The sequence below is a fragment of the Sebastes umbrosus genome, chromosome 16, assembly GCF_015220745.1.
Source record: "Sebastes umbrosus isolate fSebUmb1 chromosome 16, fSebUmb1.pri, whole genome shotgun sequence".
Classification (NCBI taxonomy): Eukaryota; Metazoa; Chordata; class Actinopteri; order Perciformes; family Sebastidae; genus Sebastes; species Sebastes umbrosus.
Window position 1 is genome coordinate 4,383,413 of NC_051284.1, and position 23,652 is coordinate 4,407,064.

The 23,652-nt window shown below is 40.7% G+C and overlaps 1 protein-coding gene and 1 long non-coding RNA gene across 3 annotated transcripts; one reads left to right on the top strand and one right to left on the bottom strand.

The window, feature by feature from the left end:
• Positions 1 to 5,216: 5,216 nt before the first annotated feature.
• Positions 5,217 to 7,386, top strand: LOC119504370 (coiled-coil domain-containing protein 38-like). Of its 2 annotated transcripts, XM_037796455.1 has the most exons (2): positions 5,217 to 6,837; positions 6,910 to 7,386. In XM_037796455.1, exons 1-2 carry the CDS (start codon positions 5,222 to 5,224, stop codon positions 7,202 to 7,204), a joined length of 1,911 nt encoding a protein of 636 aa, XP_037652383.1. In that variant the 5' UTR covers positions 5,217 to 5,221; the 3' UTR covers positions 7,205 to 7,386. The 2 variants fall into 2 exon arrangements, with proteins under 2 accessions (XP_037652383.1, XP_037652382.1); XM_037796454.1 differs by having other exon boundaries at positions 5,218 to 7,386.
• On the bottom strand, positions 7,293 to 9,533 carry LOC119504403. Its single transcript, XR_005210554.1, has 2 exons — positions 7,945 to 9,533; positions 7,293 to 7,658 (listed from the first exon to the last, which is right to left on the bottom strand). It is a non-coding gene; the product is annotated as an uncharacterized LOC119504403 (long non-coding RNA).
• Between the last annotated feature and the right edge of the window lie 14,119 nt (positions 9,534 to 23,652).

Here is a 23,652-nt window from a genome sequence, read left to right on the forward strand (position 1 = left end):
TTAATCATATTTGCTCCAATATACCCTACTTCAGCTTTAAGTACGTAACTTACGTGACAAATAAATCAACATTGGGACATGAACGCCGGTCTCCTGGGCGAAAGTAGGGTATTTTTTGACCCACCCATCTACCCCGACCTCCTCCCTACACGGTGTTCACCGCTATTTACTGTCTATAGTAAGGCTTTCTGTCATTCTGTATTGCTTTCAGATATTTATTCTGTGATACACATGATGTTTTGTCATTTAATGTTAACCCGTTACAACCTATATCTATGGTAATAATGACTAATTTAACGCTCTCTGTCAGAACATTCAGCAATTTTATTTGCTAACATTTTAACAATCTGCGCCATCATAACATTCACTACCTAATACTTCTTTGTTTTTACTGGCAACCAACGTTAAAGGTTGGTTAAAGGTCGGACGTACAACCCTAAAACATAATGCCTCCGGCCATGGCTGTTGCAAGCGTTGAGGCATGAAAACTGTACTTATTCCCTGAGCACAGTGAAGTGAAGAAAGAGAGCAGAACACATTGTACCTACAGGCAGTGTCGCAGCCAGTAAATATGGATCTGGGCACCCGGTTCTGCTCTGTTACAATTGAGAGTGACATGTTCCCTTGTAATTGACCACATTTCATTTATTAAGTGTTTAGTGAGTCAACACTAAAATGCACCGTGCCATGAAATCATTTGGGTGTTGCCTTTGTTGTGTGACTTGCATTTGAACAGCTACAGATTCAAACACTTCTTCTGTTTGGGTGAAGATTATTTTTTTCCATTTAATGTTTGTTTAGTTCCAAAGGAGATCAACTGGAAATATGAAGAGTTGATAGGAAAGTTTTACCATCAGCAGCTTGCTTTAGCTGGAAAAATACAGCTGCTGAGGCACATACTCAAAATCATTGTACACACTAAGACCATGAAATATTAGGGGATTTCTTTTACATGCTGTATTAGATCTTCTTTTTACATATGTAGTGGTAATGTGACCTGGGGAAATTATTGGGCACACCATTTATGTTCTCCACGTTTAGGCATAATAAGTAGTAGCCTACATGGATAATCTGTTTCTGCTGTGATTCTCACTTTAGTCAGTTATTTAGATTATTTGGTGGTGATCTTTAGCCAGACCGCGACTCTGCCTTCCAAACAGGCATGTCACAAATATACAATATTTAGACCCTTGACACAATTTTAAATGTAAACATTCTAAATGTGTCCCAGTTTATTTCCTGTTGCAGTGTATGTGAATGTTATCAGCTGACAGGAAGTACACATGGACCCAAGCTGTTGCCTAGCAACGCAATTCTGTTAATTCCGTCAAAATGCGCTAAAACTGAGCGTTTCAGACAGAGAGTAAATACAGGCATATTCAGGCTGACAGTATGTGGAAAATAAAGTTTTTTTTTTTACAATTACAGCATGTAAACATGTTCTAGTAGAAATCACAAAATACAAGTATAAACCTGAAAATGAGCATTATATGGGACCTTTAATGCATGAATTAATATGGGATGTATCATTAATTTTTGTTGCTCAACTAATGATTACTACGACTTTGTGATTAGTTCACAGTTAATAGATCGTCAGTTAAGGAATGATCAGTCACAGTTTCATTGATATGCATAAAGTTAGCTGGATTTCAGTTACATAAAAGCTTATTTATGTAACTGTATTTATGTTTATTATACATTTTTGCATCTGTCAACCGGTTTGATTAAAAACAAAGCTTCATATTTCTATGGGAACAGGAACTCCTCTGCTTTCAGAGAGGTTGAGTAATACATGTAACCGAAATCAAGCTAGTTTGATCACATATTAATGAATGAAGTAACATGGGAAGTCGTGTACACGATATGCTTGGCGTTCAAGTGGTTATAGTCGTGAGAACACCGCTGCTACGCAACGGCAATATTAACGTTACTGTCGGTGTCTAGAAGCCACAGAGGCTAACGATTTAGTAATATAGCAAGTGGGTAACATAATGCAGGAAATGCAAAGGCATAATGACGGACGAAAAAGATGAGGCCGTTGGGAACATCAGCAGTTTCTCAAGTGACTGCCAGAATCCCATTGGCAGAACAAGGGATGTGTGACTGGGGTGTGAGATGAAAATTTATATTGAGAGAAAAAATAATAATATTGGCAGATCGCCACAAGATGACATTATGTTTGGAAAATTGAACACAAGTTTTAACTCTTGATTATGATGAGGTCCATATTTAATGTATAGTCCAGAAACTGTCAATGACCACAAACAAACATCAACTGAGTCAATCTTGCTGTCCATATAGTATGCTAGCAAAAAAACTCCAATTCCCCAGAAAATGTTTTTCACTTGAATAACATGATTTTGCAATAGAAATCTTGGTAACACTTCATCTAACAGATTTCATGGTATTTAGGTGATAATTAGCAAGTAACCTATTTGAAATTTCTTTGGAATTACTGCCAAATTACCCCAATATTTACCTCAAAATGTGGCTTATTATTATAATTTTATATCTATTATAAACATTATTTAATAATTATATTCCGCTATTTCCCAATAAGCAGTAATAAATAGCAGGTAATTTATTTAATACCCTTCCAGGAAAAGAATACAAAGTTAATTGGCAAGCTTTATTTCCATGTCTGTTGGTAAATAGATAATAATTAGCATAATAACTTCCTTGAAATTTCTTTAAAAACTCCCTGAATCATTACATTAGCTACCAGGTTACATTTGTGTAGACCAGGGGACTGCAACCTGTGGCTCCGGAGCCACATGTGGCTCTTTAGCCCCTCTCCAGTGGCTCTCTGTGGATTTTTTTTTAAAAAATAGTGGAAATGAATAACTTAGTTTGTTACATTTTAATTGTTATTTATCATTGTTGTAGGTCGACATAGGGCCACATTGAGGAAAAAAATGAATCTGAGATTTCAAGAATAGTCATAATATTACGAAAATAAATTTAAAGGTTTACGTGAAAAAAGTCGTAGTATTATGAGAATAAAGTCATAATATTGGAAAGTAGTAATTTTATGTTATTTTCTTTTTTTTCGTAAAGTTGTGACTTTATTCTCAAAATATTACGACTTCTTTCTCGTAATATTATGACTTTATACTCGAAATTTCCAATTTTTTTCACTCAATGTGGCCCTAATACTCCGTCGTACATTTGCACTTTGGACCTCACTGCATTAGACTTACAGTATATACTATATACTTAGACTATAAGCTGTGTATAAGCTGTATAATCTTTTGCGGCTCCAGACAGATTTTTTTTTTTTTTGCCTAAAATGGCTCTTTTGATAAAGGTTGCTGACCCCTGGTGTAGACAATAATTCACACAATGGTGAGATTTGTGCCTGATCAAGTAGAAGTGTCTTCTATTAGTTTCCAATGAAGAGCAGCGCTCAGCCGCTTCTCAAGCCTAAGGGCCCTATTTTAACAATTATATGCTATTTTAGCATATAATTATTAAATCATGTTTATAATAAAGTCATTTTGATAAATTTTGAGGTAAATATTGGGGTAATTTGGTAGTAATTCCAAAGAAATTTCAAATAGGTTACTTGCTAATTATCACCTAATTACTATAACATTTGCAGACCTGTGAAATGAAGTGTTACCGAAATGTTTAAAGTACTGTGGAAGACAGAATAATTTCAGCTCTTCAATAGTGCATATAACTTTGATCTGACAAACATACAGAAACTGTGCCTGTGAGCATTGCACTTGCAAAGTTTTAGTAAAATAACATTCTTCAATTTGTCATTGCTCTGTAGACAAAATGCAAATACTTATCAAGTTCCTGAATACCCTCTTTCAAACTGTTAACAGTGGTCCCAAAATACAATTTTTGTAAATTTCAGGTATAACTGAACTGAAGAACAAGTAGGCTACCAAAAGGCAATGGGGTTATCAAGTATAGCAAACCAGGCACTTCATGAAACTGTTTTTAGTTGGACTTCAACCATATTTCATCAAACATATTTATTATCTGTGTTTCTGTTTCTGTGTCCACATGTTTTTGATAAGACTTATAGACAGTATAGGAAATCGTTCACTGGACAGATTTTGAAACAACCATGCCATGAGAAGTATTTCTCTTGAAAAATTCATAAAACAATACTGACTGACTTGGGTAACATGAGTAGTCAGGAATCATGGCCTCTGCACTTGACTGAAATCTTTACCCATTCAGATCGCTACTGTCTGAACTAGGGCTGCACGATTAGTGCCAAAATGATAATCACGATTATTTTGATCAATATTGTGATTTATCAAGATTATTCATTGATTTTAGTGACAACATATTTTTCACATTAAAATAAATAGAGCAATGCTTTCACTCACGTGTTTTGCTACATTCCTGATAATTTTAGGGCTGCGCGATGTTGGGAAAAAATGACATTGCAATCATTTTTTTTCTGCAATATAAAAAAATACAGGAATATTCATCCTACCCTTTTGCTAGCTACATTTTAATTTTAAATGCATCAATCTGCTGCACTTTGAGAGCAAAATTAGCAAAATTAAGAGACTAGATAAACAATTTTATAATCTCAATTTAATCATAAACATATTGGTTGTATAGATAATATCTATCCCCAAAAGTGAAGCCAAAACATCTCGATTTCCGGCTGGTGGCTGGATGTTTGTTTAGGAAGAGCTTGATTTGATAAGCAGCAGAGTTTTCTATGAGCAGGACATGCATTTTAAACGTCAAGGCCAATACTTGTTTCAGTGACAATACAAGTTTTTTTCCAATACAAGTATTTTAATGCTAATGTTTCCATTTTCAGTTCAGGATTTGATTTCAATGGCAATTTTTATTTTCTATGCCAAACTTTAGTGTCACTGTCCTCGCTCCATAATATTTGTACAAATTTTATTTGGATGCCATGGCAACATTATTCTTGATTTTTTTTTTTACGCCAATAAAGCCCTTTGAATTCAATTCAATTCAATTGAGATACATAGCAACAGTAACCAAGGTCATGAAAGGTCATGATGTCACAGAATGTCATGATGTCACGGAATGTCATAATGTGATGGAATGTCACGGGATGTCATGATGTCACGGAATGTCATGATGTAATGGGATGTCACTATGTCACGGGATGTCATGATGTAACAATGTCAGATCAAAGACATTGAAGACTCCTTTGAAGAAGCAGAAACTAACCTTAAGTCCAGCAGATGCTGCAGTCTCAGAGAGATATCAGATGCCAACGCCAATCTCAGAGAGATATCAGATGACAATGCCAATCTCAGAGAGATATCAGATGACAATGCCAGAATTGAGAGGGAAGGAGAAAGGACATAGCATGTCTACAGTGACTGTGAAGGAGAAAGGGGCTGTGTGTGGAAAAAAGGATTATATGAGGATTCTACAACTCTATAAATCAGCTCTCCAACCACAAACACAAGATGTGACTCCTGACCTGAAGATGCCCCTGATGAAACGTAAGACTGTTTATAACAGCAGCAGCAGGGACAATGATCTGGAGAGAACTAAGCAGGTGGCAATACAGAAGGAGATATCTATGAGTAAAACAAGGTCAGAGATTATGGAGATGGACAAGGCCATTGCAGCAAAGCGGCAACATGTGAACACACTTGAACAAATCCATGAGGCGGAGAAAAACAGCTATGAAGAGAAGCTCAAGATGCTTGAATCCATGGATGACAGAAAACATTTTGAAAGAGATTCCAAGTCCAAACAGGGGCTACAAGTAGCCAAAGAGAAGTTAATTGGTGAAATAGGGACCTTGAAAAGTGAACTCGCCAAGAATGAGGATATCCTGGAAAAATGTAAGTGGTACAAGAACATTCTGTTCAAGATGTCACCTCCTGAGTGGCAGGAGGCCAAGAAGGCAAATGCTTTGAATGCTAAAGTCCTGTCTGGCAGAAAAGCTCAGGATGAACAGAACAGGGAGCCTCAAAGAGGTTTGGAGTCCAGTCCAGATACAAGGACTTCCACCAGAGAGCCCACGCTGTCCTCAGCCCACGACACACTGGTGACACATTCTAAACTGGACAGTGTCAGCTCGGAATCTGAGGAGAGGCTGGAGCTATACTTCTCTGATGCCGAGCAGATACTTGATGGAATAAGGAAGTTTGAACAAGAGGTCTGGACCCTGAATCAGCACACTACAAAGTTTGATGATGTACTGGACATCAGACGGCGCACCATCGAGGCAACCTTGTTGAAACTTAAAGAGCAAGATGAAATGCTAACATTGCAGGTAAGTGACATGAAGGACAATATAGACAGAGAGAAGAAAAGAGGAGCCATGCTGAAAGAGTGGGTTCAGCTCTATGACTCCACATCAGACGAGGATACTACAAGGGATGTTCTGAGTGCGAAAGTGGCAGAAGTGTATCGCTGCTGTGTGGATAGCTGTTTTCCACTATTCATCAGGCAGAATATGATCGGAATTGAGGCATATGTGGCGTCATTGGAAACACAACTGGGCAGCATCCCTACAGAACAATTGAAGAAACTGAAAAAGGCCCAGCGCAATGACAGAATGAAGAAGCTGAATGAAGAAAATATGAAGATGCTGCAGGATAAACAGGAAGAAAGGAATGAAAGGTGCAGGCAAAGAGCCCTGGCTGTCACCCAGAAATTGGGTGTAAGAAAGCTCATGACCAGACAAAAGCCTTTTGAGAAGCGCGTTGAGCCGAAGATCTTTTCTGACGAGGATGAATTCTGTGCCTCCCTCTTCACTAAGGGCGTAGACAGTATGGCCTCATTTTGCCAGCCCAAAGACAAAACTAACACAGGGCAGGATTCTCTGCATGAGTTTTCCAGAGCAGAGGATAAACTTGAGTACTCTGAACACAAGAAGCTGCAGCTACCTTACAGAAAGATCAGTAAGTTCAAGCTGACCCTCGCCCCACCCGTTTCCACAAAAGAAGCACCAGTAGGGCTGCCCTGTCTCCCTGCTGGGGTGGAAGCGTCCCCCTACCGTGATGAAGGTACAGGAGAATCATTGCCCAGAAACGGCACTGGTCAAATCCGGGCCATCAAGCCATACTTGGAGCACAACAAGGTGCAGCTAACTTGCAAGGACAAAAGTAAGATCGATCTGCAGCCAACCCACCTCGCACCTATTTCCACAAAAGGCAGTGGTCAGACCTGGGCCACTGAGCCTTACTTGGGAAACAACGAGCTGCTGCGTTTCCTCTCTCCCTACATTTAAATGTCTTCTTCTGGGTTTACTCCGGGCGCTCCGGTTTCCTCCCACACACAAAAAGCCAGGTTCTGTTGATCAGACCTTTCTGTGAGGAATTCAAATTCTCCCAATGTGTGGGTTTACTCCGGGTGCTCCGGTTTCCCCCCACAGTCTAACAATGTTAGGTTAAGGTAATTGGCAAAAAAAAATGTCTGCTCAAACCCGGGCCATCAAGCCTTACTTGGAGCACAACCAGCTGCAGCTAACTTGTAAGGACAAAAGTAAGCTCGATCTGCAACCAACTCGCCTCGCACCTATTTCCACAAAAGGCACTGGTCAGACCTGGGCCACTGAGCCTTACTTGGGAAACAACGAGCCGTTGCGTTTCCTCTCTACCTACATTTAAATGTCTTCTTCTGGGTTTACTCCGGGCGCTCCGGTTTCCTCCCAAACACAAAAAGCCAGGATCTGGTTATTAGACCTTTCTGTGAGGAATTCAAGTTTTCCCCATGTGTGGGTTTACTCCGGGTGCTCCGGTTTCCTCCCACATTCTAACAATGTTAGGTTAAGGTAATTGGCAAAAAAAAATGTCTGCTCAAACCTGGGCCACCAAGCCTTACTTGTAGCACAACAAGCTGCTGCTTTTCTTCTCTTCCTCTTCTTTCTCTCTTCCTTCATTTAAATGTCTTTGTAGTCTTCTATTTCCCTTTTTCAGGACCATTAGTGGTTAGTACTGATTCCTCAGAGCCAGGTTCTGGTGATCAGACCTTTCTGTGAGGAATTCAAGTCCTCCCCATGTGTGGGTTTACTCCGGGTGCTCCGGTTTCCTCCCACAGTCTAACAATGTTACGTTTAGGTAATTGGCAAAAAAAAAAATATGTCTGCTCAAACCTAGGCCACCAAGCCTTACTTGGAGCGCAACAAGCTGCAGCTAACTTGCAAGGACAATAGTAAGATCGATCTGCAACCAACTCGTCTCGCACCTATTTCCACAAAAGGCACTGGTCAGACCTGGGCCACTGAGCCTTACTTGGAAAACAACGAGCCATTGCGTTTCCTCTCTACCTACATTTAAATGTCTTCTTCTGGGTTTACTCCGGGCGCTCCGGTTTCCTCCCACACACAAAAAGCCAGGATCTGGTGATTAGACCTTTCTGTGAGGAATTCAAGTCCTCCCCATGTGTGGGTTTACTCCGGGTGCTCCGGTTTCCTCCCACATTCTAACAATGTTAGGTTAAGGTAATTGGCAAAAAAAAATGTCTTCTTCTGGGTTTACTCCGGGCGCTCCGGTTTCCTCCCACACACAAAAAGCCAGGCTCTGGTTATTAGACCTTTCTGTGAGGAATTCAAGTCCTCCCCATGTGTGGGTTTACTCCGGGTGCTCCGGTTTCCTCCCACAGTCTAACAATGTTACGTTTAGGTAATTGGCAAAAAAAAAAATATGTCTGCTCAAACCTAGGCCACCAAGCCTTACTTGGAGCGCAACAAGCTGCAGCTAACTTGCAAGGACAATAGTAAGATCGATCTGCAACCAACTCGTCTCGCACCTATTTCCACAAAAGGCACTGGTCAGACCTGGGCCACTGAGCCTTACTTGGAAAACAACGAGCCATTGCGTTTCCTCTCTACCTACATTTAAATGTCTTCTTCTGGGTTTACTCCGGGCGCTCCGGTTTCCTCCCACACACAAAAAGCCAGGTTTTGGTGATCAGACCTTTCTGTGAGGAATTCAAGTTCTCCACATGTGTGGGTTTACGCCGGGTGCTCCGGTTTCCCCCCACAGTCTAACAATGTTAGGTTAAGGTAATTGGCCAAAAAAATGTCTGCTCAAACCTGGGCCACCAAGCCTTACTTGGAGCACAACAAGCTGCAGCTAACTTGCAAGGACAAAAGTAAGATCGATCTGCAACCAACTCACCTCGCACCTATTTCCACAAAAGGCCCTAGTCTCACCCGGGCCACTAAGCCATACTTGGAGCGCAACAAGGTGCAGCTAACTTGCAAGGAGAAAAGTAAGATCAATCTGCAGCTAACCCGCCTCGCACCTATTTCCACAAAAAGACTGGTCAGACCTGGGCCACTGAGCGTAACTTGGGAAACAACGAGCCGTTGCGTTTCCTCTCTACCTACATTTAAATGTCTTCCTCTGGGTTTACTCCGGGTGCTCCGGTTTCCTCCCACACACAAAGAGCCAGGTTCTGGTGATCAGACCTTTCTGTGAGGAATTCAAGTTCTCCTCATGTGTGGGTTTACTCCAGGTCCTCCGGTTTCCTCCCACAGTGTTTATCATCATTATTCTTATTACGACTGTATCACAATACTGTTATTAATAAACATTTTAGTATTAATAATGATAGGATTCATGACTGTTTTTCCATGTCTTAGAAATATAAAGGGATGATGTCTGTATCCATATCGTCTTTATTCTTTTTGTGAATGTGCACTGTGCAAATCTATCTAGATGATAGACTAAAGGTGCAACTGACAATTATGTTCTTTATCATTGAATCTATCAATCTTTTATTTTGATTAGACGGTTAAGCGTTTGGTCTGTAAAAGATCTGAAACTAGTGATAAAGCAGCAGAATGTTTGGCTTTTTTTTGTTAGGTTTTAGTTTTGTTTGAACCCCAGAAGCAGAGACGGACTCAGGTAAGTAAAAAATGAGAACAGAGGTTATTTACCAACCAGGAAGCAAAAACACAGGCAGGGCTACTCAAAAAGCTACTCAAAACCTTGTTTTTCTCCAGTGAAACTATTAACTATTAATAGCAAAACTGTTAATATCACACAATAAAAGTCCTGGATTCAAATGTTTACTTCAAGTGAAGAGTAAAAGAGAGGTATTATCTGCACAATGGACTTAAATGTACTTTACATCTGTTTAAGGTGGAGCTTTCAGTTCTAACGTGATACTGGATAGTAAACTCAATGAATAATAATGCATCGTATTTTAATTGTTATATTTTGTGAGTCAAATCTGAATAAATTTAAAGTGCTTTGGGGCCTTTTGTAAGTTATTTCAGGGTACGAGTTAGAATAGTAACTTGATTCAATACTCGTCATATCTCAACATAAATGTATAGCTGTTTGGGGCCCTTTTAGTTTTCCTACAACACTCTCCTGCAAATATTTCAGACCACATTTTGAAACGAAAGCAGGAAGTGTTAACTTAAAAATAAATATTTACTTTTTTTCATGTCTGTGCCATATTCTACAGATATCTAGACATTGAAACTGTAGTAATGTTGCTGGTATGATGTCAATATACAGTAAAACGATCACTTTTACTCAACCGCGCAGCACGCGGTAAAAATAGGCGAGACCTCAAATCTCTAGAATCCAGCTGAGCTGCGTCTCACTCAGGCTGTGCTCTAACCTGTTAACATGGATGCCGAAATAAGAAACAACAGGTTCCACAGCAGCCACGCGCTGCTGACAGGCTTAACGGTAAAGTCTGCCCCTGGGGCTCCTTCTGAACAGGCATGTTTTGAACGGGCACTGCACCAGTGGATTAAACTACCCAACAGCATTTAAAATAGCAAAGATTATGAGCTCAGGCCATATCATGCTTCGCCACAGTAACTGTATTTACATGCACTCATATACTTTGTGATACAGATAACTGGAGTTACATCCCAGTAATGTCTAGATCAGTGGCTCTATGCCTACACTGTAACCCCTTAAGAAAACCATAAATTAAAAAACTATGAATTCACTGAAATCTGTCCTTACTTTCACTAATGTTTGAGTCTGTGCTAATTAATTGAAGTTTTTTTTGTTTGTTTTTTACCATAAATTGTTCTTGTTACAATACATAACAATTTAATCATGTGTATATTTAATCTTTTCTGTTGATGCATGGACATAAAGTGTTTACCCTGTACCATTTGTAATTTTTTGTTTTATATTTTATGCTATGACGTGTACCCAAACTACAACTTGCTGCCTTCTTGGCCAGATCACCTTTGAGAGATGTTAACTTAACAGTTTTTTTGTTATTTTTTCATCTGGTTAAATAAAAAATAAACTAATTGATACAAATACATTTTAGGCCAACACATTAAAAAATATATATATTTGTATTTTTTGTATCGAGTTCACTGTTAAACTATATTTTCTGTAAATTTGATTACTCAAACTGAGCTCTTTTTCAAGGAAATTCCTCTCAAAATCAACAACTACTTGTAACCAGCTAAACTCTAACTAAAATTATTACTTTTGTAACATTCTCTATTTCCCCCATTCCTTAAAAATTATCCTAAAGGTCATGTTACTAACTTCACAGGAAATATTCAAGGTTAGTATTGGTATATGCCACGTATAAATCAATCCGGGTCGGTGTCCCATGCGCGCTCGCCTGAGACTACGCTGTTCAGACAAGACTCCAACACAAACTACACAGAAGCACCAAAACCGCAAAGTTATATCTAGTGAAGCCCGTCTTGCAAAACAGTGTTGGCCGCGGTCGGAGGACGCGGGGGAGACCGTAGCTTTGGTCTCCAGGGCCGGAGTCTCTGCTCTACTCTGCTCCTCTGCCTGCTTTCCTTCACTCACACGCCGCGCTCGTTCTCGCTCTTACGCTCCACCTCATGTGCATGCGCGAACACTACACACTGCAGAAGAGTTAGCTTAATTCTGAGAATATCTAGTGAATGTTCAGTGGATGTTTGTGCAGAAATAACTGCTGCAGCTCCTCCAGACCAACAGAGGTTTCCCGTGTCTTGTGAAGTGACGGGGCTCCGCAGCGAGAAACGTTATCGTCTCTGACCAAAACTCCGGTGTCTCCCCTGTTCCTTCCGACCACGGTCAGGAGGCTGAGGCAGGAAAAGTCGACACTAGGATCAGCAGTGATTCATGGAGAGAACTTCGTCTGGTCAGCTAACATTGAAATATAGAGTGATATTGTGGTTTTAGCTGCAAGTGTCGCCTCACTGTTTTGAGCGATGCTCGTTCATGTCTATGTAAGCGCGAGCAACAGTACGCTGACTTTCGTTGACTTAACGGCCACAGGTGTCGCTGTTAACAAGCAATTTCTGATTCTTACAAACAGTCCCTTTAAAGTGCTCAACAAATAGCAGCAGGGAGTTCCTGCTGCACAGTTCTTGACTGTTGCACGAAAGGAACTGCCCATCTACCCTCTGGCACTGACTCACGTTTTTCGAGCCTTAGGCATACTGAAATGATTTAGAAATTATTTTAGGGCTTGTTGCATTCAATTAGATCACAAACTTGTTAAACAGCAATAAGTGTATATTTTATGGACTAAAAAAGTGTGTCAGACCTGACAATATATTTGCTATGGAGCTGTGCATAATGAGAGTTGCGAGAGGATCAGAACCTGATGCAGAGCGTTAAATTGGGGATAAATTTATGAGCTTTATAAATATCGCTTGAGGAACCAGAACACTGGGCACTTTACCATTTCCCTGCAGTGAGGTTTCTCTTGATCGTTATTGTAATAGTGTGGCTCACTGCAGAAAACACTAATGGTTCCATGGGGATAGCTAAATGGCTCTGAGTTATTTCAAAGGTTAGAAGGTATAAAACAGGCTGTTCTGTATTTTGATATACTTATTTATACTCATTCCATCTGGGTTATTCTCTCTTCATCCTAATCACAACATTCCCATGTCCTCAGACTGCTTAAATAGGCCATTACATTCAACTCAAATGTTTGACCTAACTCCCTTTACATTGAATGTTATTTACTCTCATAATTACATTGCAGAGATGATGTCTGGGTCTTTACCAGTCTGGAATCACCTCAATTACAAAGCGATTTCGGAGACCTAGCCTAATTTTGAGAGTTTATTAACTCTGAACTTCACATTAAGGGGCAAAGCAGGATAGCTTATTTTTTCTCCCATTACCACTAAGTCCTACAAATTAACTACTTTAAACATGATGATAGATGACTTTACAAATCATCCTAAAAAAAATTCTTTCTTGATCTGCAACTGTTCTGATTTGGTTCGGGTTAGGCACACAACCTGTGCTTCAGGGGCGACAATTACTTCAGTTGAAAAAAGACTAGCTACTTGGTCAAGCATGGAAATGTATTCTTGACATTGGAAATACTAGTTGACAAAACTACCATTTCAAGGTCCACTTTCTAGCCTTTTTCTGGAGCTTTCAACCATATCACACAGTCTTCTTCAGTGGCTTGAGTTGATCAGTTGTTTACTTGGAGACGGTCACGCTGTATCATTCGAAATTTCAATGTCAATATTAAATTTAAACAGTTGTGGACCACATAAACTAGTTCTTACGTAGTGATTAGTTACTAAATATTTACACCACCTAACTGCCAGGTGGAAATGTTTCCTAGCTGACTGAGCTAACTGCCTAAACTTACTAATCATATATGACCCATATAGGAGTCAATGATACATAAGAAGTAATATGAAATATTGTCAACGAGCTGATCTGACACGAAATGCTATTTAATAATGATGTAAATTCAGATGATATGAAATTCTATTTCATAAACACAATACACCTCTAATTACAAAATGTTATGGCCATAACCTATGTATCAGTGGCGGCTGGGGACTTATCCGATTAACGCTATCGATTCAATTGGTTAAAAGAAATATTAATAATTAAAGCTGCGAGCAGCGATGAACGGGCCCTCGCCCCTCCTCGTGCGTCGGGGTATTGGCGGGACGCCGACTGACGCGGCCGGGCAGGGTGAAACCGAAACTCTGACGAGCGCCATGACGCCTGCCACGGGACTCTACGACAAACGGTTCATGAGTTATGAAAGGGGCGGGGCTAATGTGTAGGGGGCGGGGCTAACCTTCACCAATGAAACAGGAACTCTCTGTTGAGTGATATGACACCTCCCACAAAAGTCTACGACAAACGGTTCATGAGTAATGAAAGGGGGCGGGGCTAATGTGTAGGGGTCGGGGCTAACCTTCACCAATGAAACAGGAACTCTCTGCTGAGGGATATGACACCTCCCACAAGACTCTATCACAAACGGTTCATGAGTAATGAAAGGGGGCGGGGCTATGAGTATATTTTGGCCGATGGCCGCCACGCCACGGTTAGGTCGTTCACTGAAAACTTACCATTTTAATAACTTTTCATCCAAAATCACTATTTGCGGATATTTCTCAAGATGTAGAGAAATAGCATCTCAAATGTGTGGTAGACGATTTCTGGACATACAGCATGATGCTAGCTTTGGGAAGAAATCCATCTCTTATTTACAATATATAATGTACATAATGTTCAATAACTATTACTTCTCTCTGTATCTTCCTCCTCCCTTTTATTATAGAGCAGGTTTAAGTGCTGTATAAATACTGCGAAAGTATGGAAACGCTTAATCCATGGAGAAATACACCCAGCCTGCATTCAGAAACTGCCTTTGAAGACAACAAAAAAAACACATGAAACAAATGAACAACATAAACTTTATTTAAAACAAACAAAACAATAACAAACTAATAAACAATGAACTAAAATGAACAAAGAATATATATTGAAATTTTTTTTTTAAAACTGCTCCTCCTCAGTCTGCGTGGCAGCATCTACCACATCTGCACAAACGTAGACAAAAATACAAACACATTAAATGTGACATTGCCTTTTTTTCAAATTATTTGATAACACAATCAAACACAAAATATATTGACACTTTTTCTGGGGTGCAGCTCAAAAACAAATCAGATTAACACTGTAATATTATTACACAACCATAACATCACAGTTATATCTTTGACAACATGCAAACTAAAACTAAACATCTACTTACTAAACATCTATTTACTTACTGTCTTTAGCAACGCAGGCCGAGGCCTGCGCTACCTCGAACTGCTGGAGGGAGCTGGCCAGTTTGGCCTTTGTGGCCTTCAGCTCCCTCTTAAGCAGTGCCGCCTTTGACTCCGCCGACCGCTTCAAGCGAACTTGCCGCACAAGGACCTCCATTGTCTGCGCATTATTGCGCAGACTCTCCCTGGAAAGGTCCTGGCGCGGCACGGCCGGATCAGCGCATTTGTATTGTAAACAAAACAATAAATGTACATATCAATCACATGAACAACTATTAGGCTTAAAATGCAAATATGTTCAATTGTATATGTTTGGGATTAATAATAGTATGTTTTTAACATAATTATTCCCTTCAATTTTATTTAATCATTAACATATCAAATCTATGACAGTTATCAACTTCTCACTAATATACATTTGAAGCAACAATCATTTTAACAGGTTTCAATAGCATGATGCAGATGTGTTGCATATACTTAAAGATTTCTAGCCAAGGCCAATTTGTGACCCTTGTATCTGGTTAGGCTTTCCTGCTTAAAAAGGTCAGAACAAATCATCATTACCACTCCTACATTAGTTAAAATTACCACAAATTAAATAGGGACATTCTTATACACGTGACATGAACGTATAAAAGATGAGTAATAACAACACAAATACCACTACATGTAATACTTTCAGTAAACAGTTGGAGGGCCTGCCTCACGGCCTCCACCTCAGCATCATTAATGGACGCAGATTTAGTGGGGCTGTCCATTTTCTGAAGAACAAAATAACACAGTACACAGTCAATCAACTAAACACAACCTTCAGCCAGGTCAGCAATTAGGAATTATGGGCAGGGAGACAGACTTTCCAAATTGGGCTAATGCTACTATTTCATCATACACTGATCTTAATTATTGTGTATTTTAATGAGTTTGCCTACCTGATTTTAAACATGTAGCAAGTGAATTCTTGTAAAGTAGAATCAGGCTTTTAGTGTGTTATAGCCCACACAGTCTGTAATAGTTATTAATATTTAAAACCACGTCTATTCCTGACAGATCAGAACTTTTCTAATTTAGAATCATAGACCCATAGACTTTATTTATTTTCTATTTATTGACACCTTCACTGTGGTTTATCAAGACATGCTACAATGATGGTTGCACTTTAGCTAGTTAATCCTAAAAGTGCAATGTCATCCTTTGTCATAATGGCATTATAGCAGATGAATAGATGTCCGACACACGGTGAAATATAGTCTGGTCCGTGGGATAAAACACACGGTCCTGCGAAAAAAACACTAGTTAGCTAGCTAGTTAATCCTAAAAGTGCAATGTCATCCTTTGTCATAATGGCATTATAGCAGATGAATAAATGTCCGACACGGTGAAATATAGTCTGGTTCGTGGGATAAAACATGCGATCCTGCGAAAAAAACGCTAGCTAGCTAGTTAATCCTAAAAGTGCAATGTCATTTGACCAAATTCCCCATTATCTGTATTGTGCATCCCTAATAAATGCATTCCTGAAACTGGCAGTCACACGGTGGGAAAACAAAGCCACAATCTCTTAACAACAACAAACACATAACAAAAATATAAACTAGTATAAAAACAATATACTCACTAATTTCAGTACAGCTCAGTCTCCATCAGTCAGTCATCTGCTCTGATCTGTCTGGACCAACTCGCCACACCCAACCTTGGCTAACGTCCCCTGCAGCACCCCTTGTGGATTGCAGTCGATATGACTGATATTGCTGTTTTGAACAACTATTTGATTAAGTCTATATAAATCTGTATTTCATTTAAAAAAAATAATCTGATCTGTCATTTTTGTTTTGTATCATAATCTCATTGGTGTCACTGCAGTGTAATTGCATAGCTAACTTGCATCTTTATATCCTGAAATCAACTGTATTTCTTCCTGGATGATGCATAATTTTTGGCTGTTGTATCAGTTTTCATCAGTTACCATAACTATCTATAACGGAGCTTATAGTACATTTATATTTAGTTTATCTTTCATATATTACACATCCTACAACCACCAGCAATCTACAGTTGTAAACTTCAGAGTTACTAACCAATTCCAAAGTTGAGCCTATCTGACGTCAGTGCTTAAGATTCTGTAGAAAGTCTGTGTTGTGCCACGCCCCATTTCATAACTCATGAACGGTTAATCCTAGTCTTCTGGGAGGTGTCATATCACTCAGCAAAGAGTCCCTGTTTCATTGGTGAAGGTTATCACCGCCCCCTACACATTAGCTACGACAAACGGTTCACGAGTTATGAAGGGGGCGTGGCTAATGTGTAGGGGGTGGGGATAACAACACCAACTTAACAGGCACTCTCTGCTGAGTGATATAACACCTCCCACAAGACTCTATGACAAACGGATCATGAGTTATGAAAGGGGGCGGGGCTAATGTGTAGGGGGCGAGCATAACCTTCACCAATGAAACAGGCACTCTCTTCTGAGTGATATGACACCTCCCACAAGACTCTACGACAAACGGTTCATGAGTTATGAAAGGGGGCGGGGCTAATGTGTAGGGGGCGTGGCTATGACTATATTTTTACATTTACATATAATCAGGACTGGACCCTTATCATACCCGAGAAATTTGGGGCAGATCGAACTATGTACAGTTGAGTTACAACAACTTCCTGTTTCATGGCGAATGGCTCAAAATGGCCGCCACGCCACGGTCAGGTCGTTCAGTGAAAACTCACCATTTTGATAACTTTTCATCCTCAAGGTCTTAAGATGGTCTTGACCAAATTTCAACTCGATCTGATCAAATCTGTAGGAGGAGTTTGTTAAAGTATACGGCCTATAAAACCCCAGAAATGGGCGAAAAATGGGCAAAATCGCACATAAAATTCAATATGGCTGACTTCCTGTTGAGTTTTGGGCATACCTCCAAGAGGCTTTTTTGTTTCTCTCCACATCTTACATCTGTCAACCAAATTTTGTGTGCGGATATCAATTTTTCCATTTTTCTAAGGGGCGCTATAGAGCCGGCTAAACACACTGAGCCTAATGGCTATACATTTACCTAAAGTTCACCGGTGTCTATCATTTTGCCAAATTTCATGAGATTCCGAGTACATCAAGGTATGTTCACAAGAAAAAAGACATAAGGGGGCGCTAGAGAGCCAACATGCCACGCCCAAGCAAAATTTCAACATTTAAATAAAGTAATTACTAGTTTGGATGTGCGTGTAAAGTTTCATAATTTTTTGTGCATCCTAAAGTCTTCAAACATGTGTTCGTAAATTTTAAAATCACGCAGGAAGTCCAACATGGCTGACTTCCTGTTGGCCGAAAAAATCTCAAAAATATTTAATCCAGGTACGATGACGTCAGCAATGACGTACTTGAATTTCGTGAAGATCGAAGAAACTTTCTCTGAAAAACTGCCTACATTAGGGGGGCGCTATTTTGCCCGCTAGTGACACCCAGGCCCAGTCACTCCAGAACATTGACTTTCCCACCAGTTCTGACGCATATTCCACCTTTGGTGAGTTTTTGGGGATGGCTAAGGTCCCAAAAAGGCAATCTCCCGGCAGAAAAAGAATAATAATACCCAGAAAAACAATAGATTTCCTTGCACTTCGTGCCAGGACACCATTGGGTCCTGGCACTTTCGTGATCAGGCCCTAATTAATTAAATAGCTGAGAAAAACTCGTCTCTTAAGGGAGAAAAGCTGATCCACCTTAAGAGCCCACCTTAAGACAGTCTGAGCCGGAGTTACAGATACAGGAAGTCGGCTCCCTCCTATAGCTCACTTATAGCTGAGGAGTTGTAGCCTCATAGCATTTATTCACTGACAAATAAACTGTACACACACTGTCTGCTTCACCTACGTTCACAGCTAGAACGCCACGTCTGTTGGAAACTTGCTGAAATTTTCGCTGAGCTGACAGACCGTATGTGTGTGAGCACGAAGCTACCAGCAGAGCTACAGCTGCTAACGTAGCACAAACACACACACTTTTTGTTGGAAAATCCCTATCGTTAATCTGGGCAGACAGACAGCGGACAACCTGCTAAACTAAATGTGCGTTGGAGACTTTTACTGGGAAAGTGGCTGCATGTCCGCGACATTACACGCAGCATCTAAGTTATCTATTTTATCTGTTAAGTTAACGCTATCTGCTAAGTGAACTGGAGACAGTGAACGCAGCATACGCTCCCGTACGGTGAATTGGGGACTCTGCAGCTGGCGCACTGCTGCATGCGAGGCACAAATCTTGTCGGTCAACGGTTAATAATTGGTTAACGAGGGTTGGTTATCGGTTAATTCCAATTCAATTGTCGGTGTTGACTGACTGCCAAATGGACAACTGACAATACCATCCCCACTGATCCCTGGGCAGCAGTTACATTCTTGACATGCTAAGACCTTAGCAACCAATGTGCCCCATGAAATGCTCATGTGGGCTGTATCATTATCATCATCACCTATTCAATCAATGTTGATGGTCCCCACTAGTGGCAGCTGTTGTTCTCATCCCTGTGGCATCATGTCTGTGTAACCCTGCCGTAGGGTGAAGAGGCCATCAGCCACGTGGAAGTGATTTTCGTCAAAACCTGCTTTCACCTTCCTGGCCTGCTCTATAATAGCTGGAAAAGAGGGGGGGTTGGGGGTTTTCCTTCCCTTTTCCTCCCTCGCTGGAGGAAGCCGTAGGGGGGGAACAGCCGGTCCCTGTCGGCTCTGTATCTGTTAGTTCACTGTGCGTCCATCCTGCCACCCTCTGACTCACCCTGCCAGTCGGAAACCGTAAACGTGTCAGTGGCCCAGAGCAACGTCTACTGTGTGAAGCATCACTTTACCCCCTCTATGCCCTCCGCCAAGCCCTTCCTAAATCATTCAGTTAGGACAGTAGCAGTGAATGACATTTCCCCTAGGCCCAGAGGACATAGAGGTAAAGCCAAGGCCAGAGAGAGAGCTTATAAAATAAAAACATCTATTCCAATAAGTACTTATTATCATATAGCCTACCATAGTCTTACTTACTGCAGTTTCAGCCCCACAGGGTTTGCTCGTGCAGTCCGTGTGGAGAATATGTGGAATATTGTGTAATTCCTGATATCTAACTATAAAGCAAGGTATCTCTTGTCTATATGTTCTTCGCATACCTTGAGAACCGTTCATTCGATCTACTTCACACTTGGCGTGTGTATTACAGGGGACCCAAGGACGGGCAGTGTTGAAGTTAGTGCAAGTTGGACACGCAACACGTTCAGTATTAACAAACTTTGAATAAACAGGCCGTAGCGCTCTGTGCGGCATCATGAGTGGAGCATGTGGTCCGTAGCGGGCCTTTACAGGCTGCGGCTCATTGACTGCAGTTAGACTAATGGATGCTAATTTTGAAAAATATTCTTAACCGATGACCAACCCCAGTTCACCCGTCCGGCAGCGTTAACTTAGCACCCACGGTGCTGCGTGTAGTGTCGCGGACATGCAGCCACTTTCCCAGTAAAAGTCTCCACCGAACTTTTAGTTTAGTTTAGCAGATTGTCCGCTGTGTGTATGCCCGACGTAACGACACCCTGTCTTCCCGGATTAACGATAGCGATTGTCCGACAAACAGTGAGTGTTTTTGTGCTACGTTAGCAGCTGTAGCTCTGCTGGTAGCTTCTTGCTCACCGCCGCTTTGTCATTGCGGTGTAACTTTTGCGAGAGTCCAAAAGACCGTGTATGTGTGTGTGGGGGGGGGGGGATTTGTCGTGGCGTTATAGCTGTGAACGTAGCTGTAGCGTGTGTGTACAGTTTATTTGTCGGTGGATAAATGCTACGAGTCTACAACTCCTCCGCTCAAGCGAGACATAGACCGGAGCCAACTTCCTGTATCTGTAACTCCGGCTCAGACTTTCTCAAGGTGGGCTCTTAAGGTGGACCAGCTTTTCTCCTTTGAGAGAGCCGTTTCTCTGAGTTTTTAATATTTATTTGAACCGTTTTAACCGATAAGGTTAATCGGTTAAAATGCTTAATGTCGGTTAACGGTTAAACGGTTAATTTTGAACATCCCTAGTTAGATTACTATTGCTGCTGGATGCTGCTTAAATCACAACAATGGTTTGCGTGTAGTGTCCAGTGTGTTCACACATACACATACAAAGAACTAGGTTGTCTCTCGTCTCTCACGAATTTGACGCTTTTGGCCATATTTGTGTTGACTACAATTTACATGACTCACTTTGCCACTATACTGGCAAAAGACAATGTAGTTTGAGTGTTGGTTGTTCTAATTCAATTCTGTCATAGAAAAATTTAAACGGATGATGACAACTTTTGTCCAAAGTACTTTTTACGTATACTATGTAAGAGATAATGTACAGCGAGCCGGTCATTGTTGTGAAAGAATCCCCGACAGGGCGGTGCCGCACCCTTACGCGAAGCAGAGGGGTCTCTCATCACCCTGAAGGGGATTCTTTCACAACAATGATCGGCTCGCTGTACATTATCCCGCTTATTACACGGCTACTTACTGAAGAAATCTATATTTTGACACAAAAACGGTCCGCCAGAGTCCGACATCAGAGCTGCGCCTATAGCAACAGTCTGTTATACTGTACATAGCAACGGTCTGTTATAGAGAAATTACAGACCGCCGACCAGAACGCCGTGATTGACCAATCAGAATCGAGTATTTGACAGTCGTGTAATAAATGTTTTGAAACAACACTCGCAGGCCAATATGTACAGTGAAAGCACTGCTTTTTCCTCCCATCCATACTAGCCCCAAAGACATCCTCAATTTTAATGTAAATGAGAAAATCCCTAGAACAGACTTGATATAATGTGAAACTATCCTGTATTTGTTATATTTGTTGTTTATATTGGTATGGCTAAAATTTAAATCATGGAGTGACATAACGAAAATGAGCTGTTTTGTTTTACACTTTTACGCTCAAAATGTCCCATCAACATGGCTATCACCCCTGGCAAACTGACATTGACTGACACACCAAATGCATAATCTGAGCAGCCAAATGTATACTGAAAAAAACGATATATATCCAGTATATATATAGCCAAGACATGCAGAGACTATGCCATAAGTGTGTAAATAAAGGGAGTGGAAGAGCTGAGCAAGCACAGACTGGGATTCAGGGTAAAACAGTCATATAAATAATACACCATCAACCCCTGACCATACATTAAAACATGACCACTGGTGCCCACCAGCAACCTTGGAGCCTGCAGAACCTTCAGAAAGCGACATGTTTGTTCTGCCGGTGTCTGGAAGCAGTGCTCTTTGACCCCTACTGTCTCTGGACTGTTGTTAAGGCCTGTGATGCTGCCAGCAGCCTGAGGACAGGAGGCCATGGAGCACCAGTAGAACGCCTTCTGCCACAATCTCGACAAGCCTGATGTCACGTACACCATCCCCTGCCATCTCAAGCTGCCCAGCCCAGCTGTGTGTGTCTGTGTGTGTGCGTGTGCGTGTGTGTGTGTGTGTGTGTGTGTGTGCGTGTGTGTGTGTGTGTGTGTCCCTGGCTACTCAGGGAGTTGATGACAGACTGATGAGTTCCTGGCTACGAGAGAAATGGTGAGCAACAGACCAACCATCCGCTCAGCTCACCTCCTTCCCCTGGAACAGCATGACACACTAAATATGCCAACACACACACACACACACACACACACACACTAATTTTTAAATTTCTATTCTCATTTCAGCACTATTAAAAGTGAAACAAGATCAGCCACACCTGTTCACTTAGACAACCTTTTCTTAAAATCTGTATGTCCACGTATCCAAGCCTCAATTTCATTATTATTGAAGAAGAATAAAAATCCTTTATACTGTCCAAGTTACGGTTAGGGTTAGGGTTTGCTGTCCGCAGACCTAAAGCTTCCATCCAAATTATTGGCTTTGTGTTTGGAACCTGTCCTTCCTACTATTATCTCCCCAGATCATAATGTAATAAAACCTTGAGGGCATAATGTAATAACAGTTTTTTCATAAAGTTATTCATAAGGTATTACATCATAAGAACAGTATTACATTATAAACTAAGCAAAAAAAAGTTGAATGATGTAATAAATTCAGCGCATAATGTAATAATTTTTTTAAAAAAGTTCTGTCCTTGTCTTCTTAAAGCAGAGGAACCCTCTCTAGTTTTACATGACACAAGTGGAGTAGATAATTTAAAGCAACTGGACTTTGTCTGTTTGGTCAAGAAGACATTTTCATCAATCAGTTCCATATTGATGAAGCCTCTTGGATGTGAGACTACAAGATATCCAGTGACCTGGACAAATGAGAACCTTTACAGAGATGATGGTTAACGTGTCAAGAGCTCACAAATTGTGGTATGAAGCTGTCCCTGAACCTGCCGGTGCAGGGCCGGATGCTGAAAATAAATCTGAAAGACGCCATAAAGTCTCGTAGTATCGGTTCATATGTGACTGCTGCTTTTGTTACTAGTCCTCCTTTAAAATATTTAAATTTGATGTAGAGTTAAAAAGTGTAGTGTAATGTCAATTTTTAGATGAAGGAGTATGTGGGGAGTAAGCAACTGGTCTGTAACATTGCCACTATCAAAAATGGCTCCATTGATATAGTGTTTTTATCCAAAATGATTTGCAAGCTCTTTGCCACTTATTGACCCATTCACGCACACTCAAACACCAATGGCAGCGAGCTACCACGGAGGAACAATTTTGGGTTCAGTGTCTTG

Excerpts from the sequence above, each read along its gene's own strand:
- LOC119504370 (XM_037796454.1), top strand. The coding sequence starts at position 5,222 with ATGCCAACGCCAATCTCAGAGAGATATCAGATGACAATGCCAATCTCA.